This window comes from Myzus persicae, unplaced genomic scaffold (genome assembly GCF_001856785.1).
Source record: "Myzus persicae strain clone G006 unplaced genomic scaffold, MPER_G0061.0, whole genome shotgun sequence".
NCBI classification, from domain to species: Eukaryota; Metazoa; Arthropoda; class Insecta; order Hemiptera; family Aphididae; genus Myzus; species Myzus persicae.
The window spans coordinates 118162-140318 of record NW_019101124.1 but is presented as its reverse complement, the minus strand read 5'-3'; the positions used below and the strand labels follow the sequence as shown (position 1 = coordinate 140318).

At 31.2% G+C, this 22157-nt stretch overlaps 1 protein-coding gene across 4 annotated transcripts in view; it reads left to right on the top strand.

Moving 5' to 3' along the window:
* The window catches only part of LOC111027791 (potassium voltage-gated channel subfamily KQT member 1), a 234949-nt gene that overhangs the window by 115356 nt on the left and 97436 nt on the right, over positions 1–22157 (top strand). Inside the window, exons 1-2 of one of the 4 annotated variants that reach the window (XM_022306220.1) lie at positions 11751–12280; positions 21183–22121. The exons of 2 other annotated variants lie outside the window; for them this stretch is intronic. In XM_022306220.1, the coding sequence (XP_022161912.1) occupies positions 21451–22121 (671 nt within the window). In that variant the 5' untranslated portion in view covers positions 11751–12280; positions 21183–21450. Of the gene's footprint in view, positions 1–11750; positions 12285–21182; positions 22122–22157 lie in introns of those variants that run through there. One more of the 4 variants, XM_022306221.1, reaches the window with a different exon arrangement.

The following is a 22157-nucleotide window of genomic DNA, read 5'->3' as shown; positions in this document are numbered from 1 at the left end:
AGAAAATACACCGACGATTCTTCACACAGGTGTCAGCACGGTTGACGATTAATACGTTTCCGCATATGCGTATATTTTATTTGTATAGACGTGTGTGTATAATGTATATATATATATATAGCTAAATATATTATGCCAACACGCTCGGCCATTTCCTTACACTCGATGCTCGGGCCGGAAGACGTCCGAAGGCGGATGGAGGTGAAGGGATAACGTGGATTGGACGGGGTGCCAGGGACAGCGATGATATTGATTTACATTTGCAATATAGAACCACCACACGGAGGACTGGGGTGCACAAAACAACCAGACATCGAATATACATACATGCGTACATACACACAAATATATGTGTAGGTAATTGTATAGGTATAATGTATATCATATATTATATTATATAATACGTATATAAACAAGTAGATATGTATGTATAAACGTATGGCCCAGCGCACTTCCGCGATGTATTTACTACACACGTATATGGTATATATTGGTATATATATTATATATATACATAGGTAAGCAGCGCACTGGTGTTGTTTATTATTTATATAGAGTCATGTAGATACATATATATATATACCTAATCTAACGCGTATTATTGTTATTTTCAGTTGACCTGACCTTCCGTATATTACTTATTACACAGCGTCGTCATGTATGATTTAAGTATACCCATTGTGCTTATTAATATAATATTATAAAAAGGTAATGTGTGAGATATATATTTAATATCGTATCATAATTTTTTGGGGGGAAAATTATAAATCTGTAGAACGTACAGATCAAGATCAAGTGTGTTTAAGTCAATTTTATTATGTTATGTATGACGTGAGATACTTAAAAATTAACTTTGTCTTTGCGTTTCTCAATTGTTACGCACATTTTCGGGTTGCATGTCATACTATTCCATATGTTTTTAGCCAATAATACGCTAATAACAAGCATTGACATTTGTCAATGTGATAATGCCCCTCCCCCCTCCCCAATAACCACATCCAGTCAGCGATCGCGCCTACTAAAGCTGCCATAGTATGTTTGGTGAACAACTTTCTGTACTATAATATGTAGGTAATGCATATAATACAAAATATAACAGTATTACAGTTAAATTTTAACAGTCAATTGTTTCTCTCTCTTCGTATAATATAGGGATACGGACTCAGACGGACCTCTCTGGCGGTGTTACGATTACCCCGCCGATAAGAGGTAAACTATATCCCCTGACATATAAATAGAGGCACGAGACACTCAGAATATTATTAAGTCCTTTAATTATAGGGTCGTTAATACTCATTGAAGGAAAATCCAAAAGACAGATTTAGAGGCTACGTGCACGTAATCCATAGAGCCAATTCTATGACAATATATTATTATCAAGGCATAAAACAATATTATATTATATTAAACAATTTATCCGTTGTGAATTTGGGTGAAACTAAAAATATTAACAATTTTCTGTGCAACGTGTATTACGTGAACTGCGGGATAAGAGAACTAACGACTATCGATTTTACAAGTCATTTACCTACACTCATTATGCAACATGTTCAGGACGTATTATTATTTGTAATTTATGTACAGGAGGAATTGACTACTTATATTACACCCTTAATGTTTAAGAGGAAATTTCGTTTTATGGCATTTATTCAACGTCCGTCTATAGTAAATAATAAAAAACAAACAGTAAATTATGACTTGCAATTATAATTTTACGTACGAAATCAAAAACTGTAATTTGTAATTGATATTTTTAATTGGAGCAATGTTCTTCATTCCTCGAGAAGGAAACACATTCAAATGATTCTGATACTTCGCGTTTGATATTTATTATGCATATACAGCGCCTGAAAATGGCATGTCCAAAAAACGTAACAATATAATATGTTTACTTCACCGTCGAAATCTACCCATAGCAATAATAATAATATGTACACACGGTAAAGACGAAAACCCGGAAAATCTCGTAAGTCGATATCATATTGTATTTACGCTCATAGTGTGTGGTGTGTTTTTGTGTGTTTATGATTATATTTTTTGTATATACATCCAATTAACGGTTTATTTGAACAATATGTAAGTAGTATAAAGTTCTTCTAAAGTTTTTAATTGTAATGAATTTTATTCACCGAGTGAATGCGGTATACTATCAAATAAACTCGTATGTTGTTAGAGTTAGACTATGCTGAAAGTTTTCAGCCATAACGGACTTACCGCGGAAGTTTTTGTTGGTTTTTTATAAGAGCGTCAAGAAATGTTTAGCAGCCCATGAATAGAAATAATGTATGTATATATAATATGTACATTAAATTAATGCATCACAAATGGGTATCATGTTACGACCGTACAATATTATGCATTGCAATTTGCGAGTGTGCAATATATTCTGTCATTATTGTGTTGTAAATTCATTCAGAAAAACGTTTTGAAAACAGTTTTTTTTTAAAACTTTTCTCCTAGAAAATCAATACCCAAGATATGAATAAAAAGGAAATTATTAAGAAAACGAACCCCGTGGTAGTTGAACACCCAATTACTATAATTCCGTTTTAATCGGAAATCTATTAGTTTGGGTCACGGACAATGCCGGATATTGAAGTACAACGTTAGTTTTTACACAATGGCATTCTCCGAATCGTATTATTGTGCAAACCTTATTACAAAGGAATCTAAAAATCACAAATTACAAATAATAATATTTCCATATGACTAAACGTATTAAATATTATTTTCGAGTCTTATTCAACGACAGAATACCATTTTACTTATCATACTCACTGCCTCTGCCATTTAGTTCAGCAAACACACAGTTTGCTGGCAAAAAAACTAGTTTTTATTGGGTTTTAATAAACATCTAATTCGCTGTCAAACTATACAAAAATATAAATTATGTAATATAATAATAAACATTAATACAATTGTAATTTGTGAACTTATATTATCATAAGTATACGGTATCACAGATTTTTAGTATTAAGAATGTTGAGTAAGTTGAGAGCCAAAAAATAAATATATTTAACACTAAATATATAATGTTCATATTATAAAGAAAAATATAACTTAAGTCAGTTTGAAATAAGTTAATTCATTTTTTTAAATTTTTATCTAGGTCAGACATATTTTATCGATTATTGGTTTGTTTATTTTATGTTTAAATTCGTTGTATTTATCGTGGTCAAAAAAAAAAAAAAATTAAATTAGTTGTAACTACAACTATGAATTGTTATGTATAGTTATGATTTTAAATAAAAAAAGGTAAATATTGGGTGTCGGTGAACTGGGAAATCAACATTAATACGGATCTCCACTGGCTCGGGTAGTATTATGATTATAATGTCATCCGCATTGATATCTTACCGATAATTAAGATTTGAGACCACGGCCGTTCAATAATAAGTCAATATTGTTCAAGAATAAGAAATACAAATTTTTTCAATCTGTGTCCTATGTTCTTTATTATTTTAATTTAGTTAGGTATCATAACAATTATTTGTACCCATTATTACTTGGCTTTGTACATGGACGATCAATAGACCATTAAAAATTTATAAATTGCCATGTGCCTGCAAGAATATACCAGATTTATTTTTATCTGACCTTTAATAAAAGTATTAACTTCCTTTTTTCATCATAATAATAACAACAATAATAATAGTAATATTAAAGATGAAATATTTTGTTTCAAGTTTCATTAATATAAATCTCATATAATAAACTTTTAATTGTTTTTACGATATCTATAAACTATTTATACATATTATACTAAAGTTGTATAACGTTTGACGATTGTAAAAAGTAGGTAGATAATAGAGTAGGGACTGAAAAATAATTTACTCATTTAATATGTATTCATTATTTCAGCACAGTTTGTCATCACTCATTAGCATACATTAAACCAAAATGCGTATACGTATTTATAATGTATGTGTTAGTTTATATTTTAGTAAAAAGCCATTTTATATTTTGATTATTGTGATAATATAATGTGTGCGGATAAACATAATATCCATACAGTCATATATTAATTACAGAGTGTACATTCCCAGACGGTTATGTAAACAAAAATATTTCACACAAAACTGATTCAGTACCAAGTACAAATATAACACTCGTATATTTCACGAATTGTTTTCGGAACGTGCAGTTTATATTATACACTTATATCTGCCCGTGAATAAATCAGATAAATGAACGTACGTTTATATGAAAAATAACTATGGGGTTAAAGTCACGGAAATCTAACATTTTCAGTAGTGTGAGGAGGGTTAATAATTGAACGTTATATACCGTGTTATTATTATTATTATTGTTATTAAAAAAAGAAACCACATTTTAAATTATTATCGTGACCTTTTTTTAAAAAATAATTTTTCGCCGAGTACTTTAAAAATAGGCTAATACGGTTGTGGTACCTACAGTATTATACTGTATAACATAACAGCGTACACCTATTACCTACTAATAAATATTCGATACACGCATGCGCGGAAAATGGTTTGAGTAAATTGGTTTTCGTTAAATTAACTAATTTATTTATTGTACACTAGGTGCATCGACTTTATGTACGCATTTAGTATATTATTACTGCGGTGTCCGCTGCGTAAGAACTAGGCGTAAATTGCACGTCCTGCAAGACGAAATTACCGCCGTTTTTCCAGCGCATGTGATCCAATTAGTAATTGGAGTAGTTCAATTTTTCTTGTTTTTCGCCAGCCCCATCAAGAGCCACTCGGAATTTTCGGCGGTTTCCAGCCGATTCGATGCCAACTTCAATATAATAATCAAATATACAATCGTAATAATAATAATCGTCAGTCGTCACTCGCCGTCGCGTTTATACTTCCAGCCCCCTTGCAGCGTACGAAGTAATAATAATAACATAAGTACGTATATTTGCGAACGGCTCACGCGCGCTGTGGGTGCAGTACGGTGGATGCACCGCAACAGAATGATATAATAACAATTTATAATAGAACATTTAATATTGTAAACACCGTGTAATCACAATATGTTTATTACAGTGGTACGGTTCGTATTGAGCAAACAGTTTACAAGTCATAAACACAAAAAAATATATCGTGCACAAAGCGGAAAACGTTTCAACGATAATATTGTGTGCATATCTAGCACGAATATACAGGCACGCGCACACACGCGTTTATTTTTTGTTTTATCTATTTAATATCGTTGCGTAATATTAATCGTACATTTGAACTCTATTAGTGTACGGGTATGCCTAGTTTTTACTGCTCGTTTTGTGGTTTTTATAGTGCGGACAAGTATCCTAATCAAAACTGCACATTAAAGCGTTTTAAAGCAGACGAATAATACAATATCTTATCATGAGTATAAAATCACTTGTGTCCATGTACACATAAGGCCGACACACGTATTTTTAAGTTATATCATCGTTGGTTAAGAACAAATCACGTACATTATTATATATTTAAGGGGTGTCTTTCTTGTTCCGTCAAACATTTTTCACGTTTTGAGGGTTGTTTACGCAAGGTTAGCCGTACGAGTGAGTCCAATATTAATATGACGAATGATACCGCTCGTTGCTATAAAAAAACTGACGTTAAAATATCTCTAGACTTTTTTTATCCCAGGTAAGCAGACTCGTTAGGGTTTAAAACTTTTTATGAAATAGTAACACAGTGAATACTCTGGATGGTTCCCGAGACCAATAACACAATTATGATAGGAGTATGGTCATTACTGTGTTCGTTACGCACTCGGTACCCCTTAGATGTCAGAGTTTTAATTCCTCATTAAGCTGGAGAAGGACCAACGGTTCGGCACGATTTTAAATCTCCTACTAATAGTTACAACGATCACCTAGTGCATCACCACCACCACCTGTACTGCGATACATCTGGTTATATATTTATATTTTTTTTAGGGAGTTTGTCAAAATATATCTATACACGTGTCACATTCAGCCGTTGTTACTGCGATATTTTATTCGTTGTCATAGATCACTGTTGGCATTTATACGGCACGCGCCCAATAGATCAAGATTCGCTTAAAACAATTTGTCAATCACCATTACCGAGAGAATAATAATGTACACCTGTATTATAATATATAATCGCGCATAGAAATCGCGGTTTTCGAAAACATTTCTGCGTAACGTGTACGCCGTGAATTCGGTAGACGGATCAGAATAATTTCGTAAGTGTGTAGGTAGACGATTTTTACCTCCCTTTGATGTTGGGCGCCAGGCTGGGTTCGAGTCAAGTTCGACGACCTGATTTGTCCCGTCGCTTCTAATCTTATGCGCCGCAAGTACACACACACACACACACACACACACACACACACACACACACACACACACACACACATACACACACACACACATGTAGATATTTATGTTATATCTAATATATGCGTACGCGTATACTGATGGTTTTCAACGTCTAGGCGTGTCTGCGTTTGATGGCGAGGACAGTAGTTGAAACTTTTGAACTTTAGGCGAGAAATAGGGGAACAACTAAAACACGTCGCCGTGACGTGGGCCGAGAAAACTGTACTATACAATATATATGTATAATATATTGCATATACGCTACGCATACCTATATAGTCGATCAATAACCGTTTTAGAATCACACCATGTATATATATACTTATATATACCTAAAATTATATATATATATATATATATAGGTATATAGTGTGCATCGCGTCTTGTTTATTCGTTCGATCATCTATCATTATTATCAAACAAATACACGCTAATCCACTGCCGATATATACTAGGTATGCGTAGGTAAATATACATGACGAATTTCTTCTAGTAAGTATCTCGGTATTCGTTCCTATAGCTGATGTCGAAACAAATAATAGAGTAAAACTATATATATGAACCGTGAAGGTAGGAATGATAATTTGGAGATCGTATTGTAATAACGATTCCCGCGATGGAGTCTCGAAATCATGTGTGCAACTAGGTATTCGTTTTTTTTTCAAGTCACAAAGATTTAGATTATACGATTAGAAAAATCGCATTTGCGTTATAGTTTTCATACACTATAAGAGAATATCGCTTTGGATAGTATTTTATAATATAATATAGCGATCTGTAAATTATATATCAGACTCATTTTCACCGGGAGTCTGTTTTTCATTGTTAATATTGATGTCTGAATACATTTAAACAAATATCATACTTTTTTTTTTAACTTTAAAAGTTAAGATCGTTGTTTAAAATTCTATACATATCAATGTGAAATGAAGTTTTATTTTCACGCTATAATATGGCAATATGTAAATACCTATCCCAACATATAATGTATAGTGTATACCTATATGTGTATGTGATATAATACGTGTCTACTGAAATGATTGTGTGTGCAAAAAATTGTAAATAATATTATATACCTTCATTTAATAGTGACCAATCGTTTTCTATTGTGCCCAATTCCCAAATTATTTCAGTGTTCAAATTTTGAAAACCATCAAATTTATCCGGGAACTGTGCACAACTCACGATAATGGAAAAACCGGAACACGGTTATTATGTGTAGGCACTAGCATTTGCGTGTTTGTATGAACGGCCAGAAGTTATTGGATGAGTAAGCTGAACATATTTTCTTTTTTGTGAAATAAAGTGTCAACATTTTGAAAGATGTGAATTTTACAATTTTAATTTTTTTTTCAAATTATTGTGATTTTTCATTTCTTTTTGTCATATTTCTCTTTACTTTTACAACTATAATCTTAAATTAAAAATTTTTTTTTCGCAAACAAGTACATAGAATAAGAACTAAAGCAAATAACAATACAAATATTAACAATAACTCTATTATTCCATTACATATCAAAATTGCTTTTTGTACTTATTATATATATAAATTGCAATTATTTATTTTTAATGAGAAAAATAAAAAGATTTTCCATTATTATGATTATAATATATGTATTTTTTTAAATTCTAACTACGTTGAACGGGTATTGCTTGACCAAAATAACTTACCAAACCAACTAAATAACATCACAAAACATTGTAAAAAGTTGTATCTACAAAACGATATAATAATGGTACTATAGTTGTGCATATGAACACAAAGGTCACTATTTACATCGTCAAGTATCTAATATATTATTAATATCCTTTGCTGTAGAAAACTAAAACTGTTTTATTGATTATTCGATTCTGCATGGTGGTATCAGTTTTGCATCGAGTTCAAGTGTATCGCACAATTTTTATATTCTAATGTCTATAGAAATTGTAAAATATCAGTTTTTTTTAAAAAACCGGAGAAGTCAGAAGTCGCTCTGACGCATAGAAGGTGTTTTGTGCTAGGGTATAATCAGAGCATTGAGTTGGCCTTCATAATGTAGGTATATTGTGCTAAATTTAAATTAATTGCTAAATCATTGCATACAAAAAAACGATTCTAAGCGGAGACGATCTGTCGCCAATATGTGCAGGGTGGGCCGCAAGGATAGAGTAAAAAATAGTGTTATGTGAATACAATTTTTGGCACTATTTCCGTGGCCCATCTAATATAAACATATTTTATTATATAATATCAGATTTTTATAATCTATTTATTTTTATAACAGCTACGTTGATTAAATATTTTCAAGCAAGAATTTTGTGTTATTTTATATCACTACATAGGTGTTATTAAAGTATAGGAAATATAATACATTTATTCCGCGGAACTGAATAAATAAACCTATTTAATCCATTGTATAAAATAACTTAAAATTATTCAAAACTATTTTGAAAATAATGTGTTTAATAAATAATTATATGCGTATTAGCGGAAAGTACCAACAGATAATATTATTTTGAATTACAACAAAATGACTAAAATTGTTATCTTTTGTTTAAATGTTCACTTAATATAAACAATTGTGACAGATGTATTTTTATTTCTGAAGGAATAACTTATAAGGAACATTGTATTACATTTTCAAGTTTCTTTGCTCACTCACAAAAATTGAATCTTACGCAGATAAATCAAAAATAAACTAATAATATAGAATACTTTAAGTGTCTAAAAATAATAATAAATGAGACAAAATATTATTTTGAAATTTCAAGAAATTTGGTCTAGTAAATATTTGTTGGTAAATTAAAGTTTCTGCATTCATTCATTTTTGAACAATCACAAAATATAAAATTAAATCAATTTTGTCAATTTTATCAAAAACTGGTTTTGATTTCAAATTTCAGATTTCACCTAATTGTTTTGTTGCTTTTTTGAATGATTATTATTTTTAAAAAGTACTGATATTAAAGTTGTGTATTGTGTAAATTCTAACATAAAAAATTGATTCATTGTTAATGGTTCAACTCATTAGTCATTACTATATTTTATAAAAACATTTCCCCACGGAATACGATTGATCGTTCAGATTAGATAATGGTCAGATGTCCATCATACCGTATATATTTTTTTTAAGATGAACTATTAGTACGTTTTTTAGAACATTTTTTTTATTAGCCACTGGGTAAAATGAAAAATATAATACCAATGTACATTATTAATATAATATGATTGAGTTGTTCAATAGTTAGCATAGCATTGCATTACTAAAACAAATTTTGTAGATCATTATTTCAATATGACATAAGCACTGATGTTGTCATTTTGTGGATCAAATTCTAATTATAGGTATCTACAAAACATCAATGCAGATATTTGTATTATTTAGACAGAATTTTCTGTCTATAAATTGTAAAATATTAAGAAAAATTCACTTTAAGATATTACAATAATATTACAATATTATGAATTATTTATTGTTTTTCATAATTTTATCGGAAATATGCTTTGAACGATTTAACAAATATTCAAGAAAGATAAGAAAATGAATAAATAAAATGTGTTTGATATTGTTAAATATTTTAGTAAATTAATTGATTGTTTGAATAAAACGTTACAATTTAAAATGATGTCAAGAAAATTTTGAAGAATGCATTATATCTCCTTCAGTCGGGTTAGTGTAATATAATTTTTAGGGTTGTCACTTGTCATACATTGTTTTCCACGGAATCAAATATGATAAACACATAGCTCAGTATTCATTATAACTATTTATAACGATATTATATTAGTCACAATTGACATGTTTTTCTAAGATTTGATTTCAGTTTTAACTTTATTGGTCTTGTATTCTGTTTTCCCTTTTTCCGATTTAGACGGATATAAGATCTAAATGTTCATAGATAGTATTAATTTGGATGTTATGTTCATGAATCGTGCACCTATTTTAATATTTATGTATATAACAATTTAACTAAAAAAGGCTGATACTCATAATATTATGTTACGACTTGTGAGTTTTGAAACTATCAATAATTCTGGTTTGCTGTCCATAAAAATATTAAAAGCATAAAACCAAAATATTTTAATTGAATTAATGCGTACTTGGGTCAATTTATCAAGCCTCGAATCGATAATTTTCAATTTAGATTTTCATGTGGCGTGAATAATTAATTCACAACCAAGTACAATTGAAAGTCAATCCCGTTTTTGAGTAAAATAATCTGTGTTGCTGAATTTGGCACGCAATACAATTCATCGTCGTGTAATTATATAGGAACCTGTAAGACATGTGACTGAAGTACTCTGATAAGTTAAATACCTTCTGACATAGTGACATCAGGTTGATATTTTATAAATTTAAATCATTAAATCAAAAATAATCGTTCATTAATATTATTTATGTAAAACACCCTATCATGAAAACTTTTAAGAAGATACTGAATACACATGTGTTGTTTCTGTCTTAAAAATGTGTAAACATAGCAATTATACGTATCGAATTTTTAGTAGATACAGCTAGTCTATTTTTAGCTAATATTAGAGACATTTTGGTGATTATTGGATTTGTCAGAGATAATAATATAAACTTTGCTCTAGCAAAGTGTATTATTTTTAATTTCTATTTAAAATGAGTAGTATTTAGTTGAATATATTATTTTCAAATTCATAAAACTTGTATTAAAATAAAAATTTGAAAACTGATAGCTAGAATCAGTTTACTTTACCCTCCTCTAAAATTTCGGTCGCAAATAAATTTGCTTTAACTTGCTATAATATTAATTAAAAATAAACGGTACCCGGTACGAAGATTTTCTATACCTTACACAACCAACCCGGATGTAGAAAATCCACAGTGGTAGTCACAATATGTGGGTACCGCATCCTCTTAATGCTTTTAACTCATGACTGAATTTTCTTCCATTTTGTTCGAAAACGGTGATGATTAAGTCAACAGTACAACAGTAGAGCGAAAATGTAAACGTTACTTCCTATACATGAAGTACGTGTCATTATTACTCTAGTTCAGAATTAAAACAAACTTCAAGTTTCAGTGCCGTCTTGTAACGCCAAAAGCACCATCAAAACATTGTTAAATAGGTAAGTTCCAGTTTTTTTTTTTTTATCAATTCATGTCACCAGCGTAGTGCATAATAAAGTCACGTCTTCTGGCCGGTCGGATTTTCGCCGAAACGAAACGGGTTGCGGGAGGTCGGCTAAACGATATAGGTATGTACATATACAGTGGCGGGGTGGCTGTTTGTGGTGTAGGGTGGCGGTTTGCGGTGGTGGGGTGGTTTGTGGTGGAAGGGTGGTTTGCGGCGAGAGGGGTCGTGGGTTTTCGTAGGGACGGGCCGACGGCGCGACGGCGTATAAAGTGCGCCGCCGTCGCGCCGCGCGCGTTCCTTTGGCCGACTACACACACTGCCACTATCCGCGCGTACGCACACCACCGGTCGACCGAGTCCATCTCGTCCACGCCATTCAGTCGCACAACTGTTGCTCGACCGACCACGCCGTTCGTGCCCCTCCCCCGCAGCGGACGTTCGCCGACATCGTCGTAGACGATTTCGTCAGTATAAAAATGTTTTAATCGTAGATCGCGAATTATATAATTAAAAATAAGATTTCGCATACTCGTCGCCGTGTCGTCGTCGTCGTCTTGATTTTAGTCCGAAATCCACATATTTCCGATCATCCCCCGTCCGGTCTACTATCGTCGTTCGTCTCGACGTGAGTGCGTTTTTCCAGTGCGTGAATCGTTGGTTTATTTTATATCATAAATCACGACGTGTGAGACGGACCTCATCGACGCGATTTTATATGACGTCACGATGATACGATCGACGATCGGTGAGACAACCGCCGATGCCACCATGACGACCACGACCACGGTTATTGTTGCGGCCGTGTACGCGAACCGGATAATGCCGAAATCCCACTGAACCCGCCGCGACGTCCGAGTGCTCGACGTACACACATTCGTAGTCGTTGTTGGTATATTATTGTATTATTGGACTGGCACGCAGTGTTATCGTTGTAGACGTTACACGATGGCTCGATATTTTCTTTTGGCGACATTTTGCTGTACAACGTTCATTTTGATATTATTATCACTATCACGTTATCTGGTATAACTCTTATTACATTATAATATTATAAGTAACATTTCGTTATATGTGCATATTGTCATACTATTGTACGATAGGCTGTATAGACCTGGTGTCGAAATCAGTTGTGTAGAATGGACTTTACTCGTAGTATTTCAATACGCATATAATACCACATGATTGTTGAGTACCGTTAGACTTAACCTTATGGACAGTTCTCCAGCCTCCGACACGAGATTAATTTTAGGAAGGTGGATATTAGTGAGGTACACTATATCCAAGTTCTTCGTAAGCAATTTTTGTAATTTAATGTTATTATTATTCATCAAGCTATTAATTCGGTTGATTGAATGTTTTTTGAATTAAATAAACATTCTCTTCCGATGTTTAAATGATGGATATATATATCTAGTTAAAGATTTCTTGAAAACGGTATTGTTTATAATGGTTGATGGGTTTTCATGATACTTCGATACGACGATACGTCATACTACTCTCTGATTCAAAATCGATAGTTTATGGCCATAAAAAATGACTTAACAATGATAGATTTAATTAAAAATTCGACTTATTATCTTGAATAATGCACTTATACTGGGAATATTGAAGTTGAAAATTAAAATAAAATTGTCAATGTTCGGTGTATGTAGTTGAAAAATCGTGCAACAATTACGATGTGGTTATTTTTATATTATGGCAATAAAGACATTTTCATAATATATTTTTTCATGACGAACAATTATGTGTAGCACAAGTATAGAAACTTTATGATGCAGAATATAATATGACCGGGCTGGAAAAATTGTTTAAACTTATTTAACACATTTTTATTTAATTTTCAATTATTAAGTTTAAAAAAAAAAATTTTTTTCAACTTATTTACGTTAATATAAAATGTAATTAGCATTAATTCCAGAATTCGATACTTAGTAGTCAGTACCTACTCGTTTGTGAATTTGTTTTACACCATTGTCTTGGCTAATAATTACTCGGGAATGGACATAATAATCTATGCAACTATAGGTGTTACAGCTAGCCAAAAAAAAATTTTATTTACCCGAGTAATTTGTTAGTAAAATGTGAACAAATAGAATTGGACACACTGTGTAATAACAGACTTACATTGAAAGAAAATAGAATTTGTAATGAAACATTTGTGATGTTTTAACTTGTTTTTGTAAATTTTTCCACTGCTGTATGTGACGATGTTGAATTACAGTTTGGGTAGTTGTCGTAACATTATTCTATGAATTCCAAAAATAAAAACACACCCACCATAACAGCTGGTCCTTTTGAAAAATAACATATTTTGTACTGCATTGCAATATTATACAGTGTCTATTAACTATTTTAGTGTAATGTATTTCTCCCTGAGGAGCTTCTTTCATTGGTTGTTTAAAAACATTAGTTTTCTTGGTTCAAATTAACAGTATTTTTGTTTGTTGCTTGCAGTACGCATAGCCCGATAATATTACATTTCTAACAACAACTATATGTGTATTGTAATTTTTTTTTAAATTTGAAATGAATATTATATACAGGTAAAAACCATACAGACACATCAATGCACTTTTTTTCTACAATATTTATTTAATAAAATTAATTTTTTGAAAGTAATTATTTCGATGTTTAAATAATGATTTTTATAAATTTCTCATGCTTGGTTTATAAACAATATTATTTTTAAATCTCAAATTTTAGATGCTGAGTAGAGAGATAAATGTGTTGATCTTTCGTTTGAATTTTGATTTATATTTATTTTATACTATTTATCTTATGCCCTTTATGACATTTAACGTGTTTATATTTTGTGGGTTTTAAAATACTTTAAGATACTTTAGAATAATATATTATTTTTATTGGTAGACAGTCAGTTGACTTTCGTTTTTATTTTATTCAATTATTATTCAGTATACTATGAAATTACAAAGTTTAAATCCCATTATTCAATTCCAGCCAACTTTGATAAGTGATTAAACGATTATTAATGATGCAAACTGCAAACTAAATGGACTACTAATTATTGTGTGGCAATTTGTTGACCTACCTTTGGTCAGTATAAAATAAACTATATATTTATTACACAAGTCATATTATTATAGTTATTACTGTAATACCGACCACTAAATTGAATATTGAATCTAATTTCAAAATTTTTTTTTTTTTGATTGTAAATTATGATATTAAAATCAACTATTTTACGTTTGGATAGATTTTTAAAGTTATTTATGTTCTTTTCTTAATCACTTAAAAAATATTTCGTCACTAATATTCTTACCAGTTTAGTAAACAATTTATAAGATACTTACCCTGACTACTTTATATTATGTATATATCGGTAAATTTATTCCACTGTCCATTTGTCTAGTGGCCAATATTCCTTCACTGAAATGAAAAGAACATGAAAGTAAACTATACACATAATACAATTAGACGATTTTGTTATTATATATTTTTTTTATCACTTATGAAATACACAAATTAACATACCCATTATAATATGATTAATAATTAACCAAAGAAAAATAACAGATGAAACGTAAGTCTTAATTTTTATACCAATTTGGAGTACCTATGCAATGGAGGATAGTATCTTTTATTATGATAACATTGGAGGAGATAAAGTTAGTATAATATATAAAATCGAAACGAAGAGAGGAACGAAAGGTATTTGAAATTGAGTCTTACAAAGGAGATAATTAATACAATACGGTTAATTAATAATATTAAATATAAACTATATAATAAACAATATAATGATGTGCAATTAATTGTTTCTTAATTTTAATGTAACTAATAGTATTATAGTTATATACGAGTACTTACAGCTCATACTTCTTTATTTATAATTTTATTTAAGTTCCTTTGCTCACTAAAGAAAAGTTTATGTTTATTAGTAAAATGTTCTTTTAATCAATATTGTTTACACAATATAAGTTTATAATACATATAAGTTTCAAAATTTCAATTTACGTCATAAAAATTATCTTTATTAAGTACCTACGAAAACGACTTAATACATTTTCGATTATTATTGATTAAATTTGTCACATTGTGTTAGTTTTTAAATTTGATTTGTTACATTTGTTACAATTATGTAGAAGTATTTAAACTAAATTAAGTTAGCAAATCAGTAGACAACTATCACTCAACATATCTCCCCGCCTATATGACGTGTTTAAATGTGTGTACCTAATGGGTTTTAGGAAAACATTATTCATAGATATCTAATGAAGACCAGGCTATTCATTACCAACCTATGGTACCTCAGAACTTCTCTGGTTTTCTTCGGTGTAATTAATGTTTCACAGCGTTACATTAATCGACTCTGCTCAACTAACGTCCATTTTGATTCTATCATTTGCCCAAAATAAATGTCATTTTATGTGCACTTGAAATTCTCAACTAAAAACATTGTACTTAACGTTTAGCATATAAATTTATTCACAAAGCCTGCATTGTTTTTATTTACCTATTATTTGATATTCAATGTTGTGAACAGAAAATGTCGTTACAATTATAACAATAAATTGAATACCGTCTAACCATGTATTATAATCTCATTAGGTATATAGATAAATTAGTAACTGTACTACTCCTGGATATAACTAATTAAAAACAGTATACCTATTTATTAATTTTTAATATTAAAGGTTATTTTATTTTCATTTGTTGTATACTTACACAAATTAAAACAGTCAATTGTGATAATGTACGATTTAATTTAAAGTGTATATACGCTTTTAAGTTTAAACTTAAAATTATGAAATGTCTCTAGTGCCATTTTCATAAGTCCATAAACCTTATTTGCACCTAGGTACACTGAAAAAAAGTTTATTGTTATCATAATATCATATTAGTAATATATTATTTTTTGCAATTTCTTTTTTTCTTGTTAAATGTATATCTTAGACAATTTGATCCTGTTACATTTTAAATGATTCCTTTAAAATATAAAAATAATTAAACTATTCAGATATTCATCTTTTATTAATTTTGAAGTATAAACATAATGTATATAATAACAACATAATATTACAATTTAATTTTCTCGCGTATATATTATGTAAATGTATATTGTTTGTGAATTATGTGTAAACGCTTTAATGTATAAAATGCATTAACGAAGAAAGAGACTGATTTTTAAATTATGTTAGAATATAACATTAGAGCTTCTCTTTAAATCAACTTGAAGAATATTTTAAATTTATTTCTCATTTTTGTTTGTTATTATCTTCTATTAGTACTTTAGTAAATTAACTACTGTATAAAAATAACATTCATCGTGATATCCATTAAAAACTATAATGAAAAATAACATTTATTTTGCTTCTATCTGTAAAATCTTATTTCAATACCTACTTATAATACCAAATTCTTGCATAATATACGTAGTATATTAATATATAACATACAAATAATTTACACATAACATATCATTTAAAAATATTTGAAAATAATATAATAGTAAGAAGTGATACTCAAATTCTTAAATGCAAACATGTTTTTAATTTTTAATTTATACTAAACAAGTAAAAAAGCTATTATACGAATTCAATACACATTATAATGAAAATGCTAGAATTATATAAGTATAAATAGGTAATGAGCTTTCATTTAAGTGTTTGAAATTAATTCAACTTTATTTGCATATTGATTATGGTTTGGAATACATTTGTGGGTGAATGTATACAAATAGGAACATATATGCTAGTTTGTCTAAATTATTTCACTACAACAAAACTTTCCGGAAGTCCATAAAAGTTATTAAAAGTGAGCAATCGTAGTTATTATATTCAATATTCCATTATATTTCTTATGCGTATTAATACAACTGTTATAGGGTGAAAGGAATGAAAGGATCATAGTATGATAAGAGACAAGCATAATGTGTCAACACATGGGATGGAAAAGCCCCAGTTTAGGATAATAGTTATATAAAAGAACAATATATTATATGCATATATTGATGTGTGTTGATACTTGATAGTATATGTTGATAAGAAGCGTGTTAGCCGTTAGATACTTTAGAAGTCATTTGAAGTGTATGAGAAACAGATATGGACTTGACAAACACATTTAATACACACACACACACACACACACACACACACACACACACACACACACACACACACACACACACACACACACACACACACACACACACGCCAGCATTCATATGTGTAAACAAAGCATTAATAGATATGATTTAAATATCGGAAATAGTATTGAAGTGAAGTGTAATATATAATACATATCCATACACAATGATATGGATCAAATTGTATGATTACTATGACTAAGTAATTACATCTGAATCGAACATAGTAATTAGTGATACAAAATTAGATGCATATATTTTTATTTTATATTTAATGATTCGTCCGTTAGGTGTCTTACTAGCTTAGAAATTCCGAGTTATCGTAGTGATAATAAATAACGGAACGTTTATTAATTTTGGTCATTGTGTTATTTTTAACAATTAAAAACACAAAAGTTCAAACAATGTCTATTGAATATTCAACGTGTACTTGCGATAGTCATAACCATGGGCCATATTTTATTTATTTAAAGCGTTATTCAGTTTAACCAGCGAGAAGCGATAACAACACTAAATGAAAACAAAATTGCAAAAGATAAAAAAACTTTTTACTTAACGTATAACTATAATGGCCTTTGTCAGTGTCTCGAGTTTTCTTTGAAAAATAATTTCCTAAAGGTATAAGAAAATCTCTTTCAGAAAATGTACATTTTTTTTTTTTGAGATATCACAAAGCTGTAATAAAACGTTTTATTAGTTAAAATATTGATGGACTTCATATTATTATTCATTTTGGTAGAAAAGTCCAATGAACTATAGTTGTATAGAAATTCAGTCAGCCATAGTACCTATAAAAGTTACATCTTAGTTACATTATAGATGATGAACAATGTCAACTTAAACGATTGACATAATCAAACAATTCGTATTTTTGCATTGCTCTATTAAATCTATAATAGTTCAAATTGTTTAATTTTTCAATTATCAACGGGTTCTAATAAATATATTTAATTAAATGTATTATTTTCAAGTTACTGAATCAACAATTATAAGAAATTGTCACACAGTTCAACTACGATAGTTTACAGTTTTTTATTTTTTTTTTGCCTGACACATTATCGAATGACTTGTGTTTAATAAACATTTATATAAATAAATAAACCTTGATGCTCGTGTAGTATTTGATTATTAGTGACGTGCATGATGTTACTATAATATAAATGAATAGTGGATCAATAATACTAAAATGATAATTCAAGGAACATTATCAACAATTCCCATTCAAATATTGTAATAAATAGAAATTAAACATACATAATTATACTGTTAAAATATGGATGATGGGATATGGTGATTTATTGTACCTTGTGAAGTTTATGTATGATTAGTACCCAGGTTTTCGATTCGTATCAATCTTTTATTTGATTATTACGATAATTGTGATTTTAAATGAAAACCACAGAATAAAATAGGTAAACTTTCACATTGTATTGAACAGTATATAGAATACATATTTATTTTTCCGTTTAACAATAAAACCCTTTACAATTTAAAAAAGATTCTTATTTAAAATTAACCTTCCTTCTTTCTAAAAATGTTTCAAATTTTCAATTTTAATTAAACTAACAGGATATAAGTCGAGATTGTTTAATCAACATTATACATTTATATGTATAGAAATAATATACTCTGCAAGAAGCAATTTATTTAAAGTTAGTGGCTCCTCATTCAAATTATTTTACTTTCAAATAAACGTAAATAATATTAACTACGTCTTCTACACGCTTTTCTAAGTCTATATCCTACAGCAATTACTTCCACCAAAACAATAGTTTGAAAAATGAATATATTTGCGGATAAACCACGAATATTTCATTATAATTGTGTAAATTATAATTTTACGGTATTAATTTTTATCGAATTATTCAACCATCGGAAAATTAAATTTAAAAATCCCCCAAAGGTTAAAATATTGCTCTCCCATTAGTACGATTTGAATTTGTGTATTGATCCAAAGTTACCACAAAATAAGACCAAAACATTTGAATACCTATCTATATAAAGATATTCTTAACATAATATTCGGTGTATTGGAATGTAAGTGCGCGGGTTTACTGCTTTATTTAATAATATTATAAACTATAAACACGTTAATAATTACTTGAAGTCCGTGCACATGTGGTTTATCAAAATATTTGCCTGGAAGGTAATAATATATATTGTGGTTTATTTGGACCGAGGGCATTCTGTGTACTCGGCAATATTTAACCGTTTGTTGTGTCTACACTGACTAGGTTACACGCCAAATTCCATTCCGGAAATATTCTATTAAACTAGCTTCAACGCGCACAACGCTTTTAAATGTTCATGGAAAATGTTCATTATGTGAATGTGGGTAAATGACACTGAATTGTAAATAATACAGAACACTATATAAGAACCGAATGACCTATCCTACTGTGGTACAGTGTCATATTGATTCCGTTTTCATTTTTCTATATTATGAAAAGAATACATAGATTCGTTATTACTAAAATTTTATTTTCGTTCACATTATGATTCCAATTAATATGCAGCTATAGGAATCGAAATTACGGGCTCCAATAAAGGAACACTATCCAATGAATGATTTATATACAATACGCGTTCCATATATTTTACAGTTCAGTGAAAAATAGTCAGAAAACTATTGCTACACAGGAACGAGTTTTATCACTGTTATATGCGATTTGGAACACTGATTTACTATCAACACTTCTTGAAATGTGCTGAATTTAAATAGACCATGACTGTGACACCAGTATAATATGGCCGTAAACCGGTAGAGCCTCTCTTTCAGCCATTGTCGAAAAGTTATTTTTTCGACTTTCGTAAATACTAAATACTATATTTGCTAAAATTGAACTCAAAATTAACGTGCAAGATAGTGGATAAAATGTGTAAAAAATGTAAGCCGAGGATTGGAAGAAGCCTATTCTGACCAATTTTATACTCTAGTAAACGTTGTACAGTACAAAAGTCGTCAGTTCTAAGGAAAAAAGGGAAATCGGGCCAGCTGGTGTGCCACGATCACAAACCGTTGATGTTAAGGCAAAGTTGTTGAAGTTAAATAAATTTGATTAAGTTAAGTCAACGTTATGTTATAGTTAAAAGTTAAAATATAATATATTTAACTCAGTTGAACAAAAAATTAGTTAATTTTTTTTAATTACCTCAGGTCTCCGCACAACACATGGTGATTGTGTAATCTCGAATTGTTTTTTTTAATAATTACTAACTATTTTGTTCAAATTTAGCATATTTCTCTTTATTATTTCATAATGTCTGTTTAGTTTATAGTGCTTTATAAATTCTCACATTTTTGTCTTATTTTCATTTGTAAGCTATACAAACAAGAAATACGTAGATAAGTGTTTGCTTTTTTTAAATTCAAACCATTGAAAACAGCGTGACGTAACAAGAGGAAGCAATTTAATAATTTTTTTATATCAACCACAGCGATGGGTTAATTATGCACAAATACCATTTTAATTAGTGTATTATTATTTTTTAAATTTACTGAATTAACTTAACCAAGTTATTACAGTGGACATTCGTTAATGTTCACATTTGGATACAAGTGTATATATATTTACACAATACTGTGCCTAACTATTTTACGGTTCGTGATTGTGGTATACCATTGTGGACGACCATGATAAGTTATCGTGACGGTAGGTAACGTATAATTGTTGGTGTTAGGTTTGACTGAAAAAACCCTTATAACCGGATTTGTGACGCGAGTCCGGGAGACCACGAGGGCACACCGATGGTCGTCCTCTGACGGTTCCGCAGTGGCGACTCTCACCGCCTCCACCTCAACCTCAGCCACTGCAAACGTTGTCTGAGCAGCCACTATTGCCGCCACCGACACTGAAGCCGACATGACGTCTCACCACGCCGCCTGCAGACCGTGAGTGCGCCGGCCGGCGTACCGCGCTCAGAAAGTCATGTGCACGGCGGCCACCGGATGTTGGCGTGGCCGTTTTGTGTCGACATGAACCGCGCTGAAGAGGTGCAGCTGTTTCGCAAGTCCAGGGAAGTGTCACTGAGGAGCAACGGCAGTGGAACAGGGAGCGGGGGGGCGGGCGGATCGCCCGTCGTCGACAGGGTCGCGTCCACCGAACTGAAGCAGCTGCAGCAACACCATCAGCAGCGGCCACGCGTTGGATGTGCGGGCGGCGTCGGTGGAGTCGGTGGCGGCGGCGGTGGTGGCCAACCGGAAGAGGGCTGTCGGCAACAGCGGTTTGACGGTGGCAAGCAGGAAGCCGCACCGGACCAACAGGTCCGGCCGCACCACCACAGGCGGATGCCCAGGTTCGGCGAGGCACACCACCGGCGGGTGCCCACGCCGCTCAAGAAGCGCCGGCAGCCGCGCGAGGACTTTGCAGACCCGCCGACGCCGAGCAGCGACGCCGACGACGCGGCCATCGTCGAAGTGGTGACCGCCGGCGGCGATGCCAAACCGCCCGCGCCGCCCGGTGTACCCGACCCCTATTATCCCATTTACCTGCCCATCGATCAGGCGTTCAAGGCCAAGTACGTGTTCCACCAGCGGAAGGGCAAGACGTTCCAGGAGAAGGTCTACGTGTTCCTCGAACACCCGTGCGGATGGATCTGTTTCATTTACCACTTCGCTGTGTAAGTACGATGAGCAAGCGACAGCGCTTCATATTA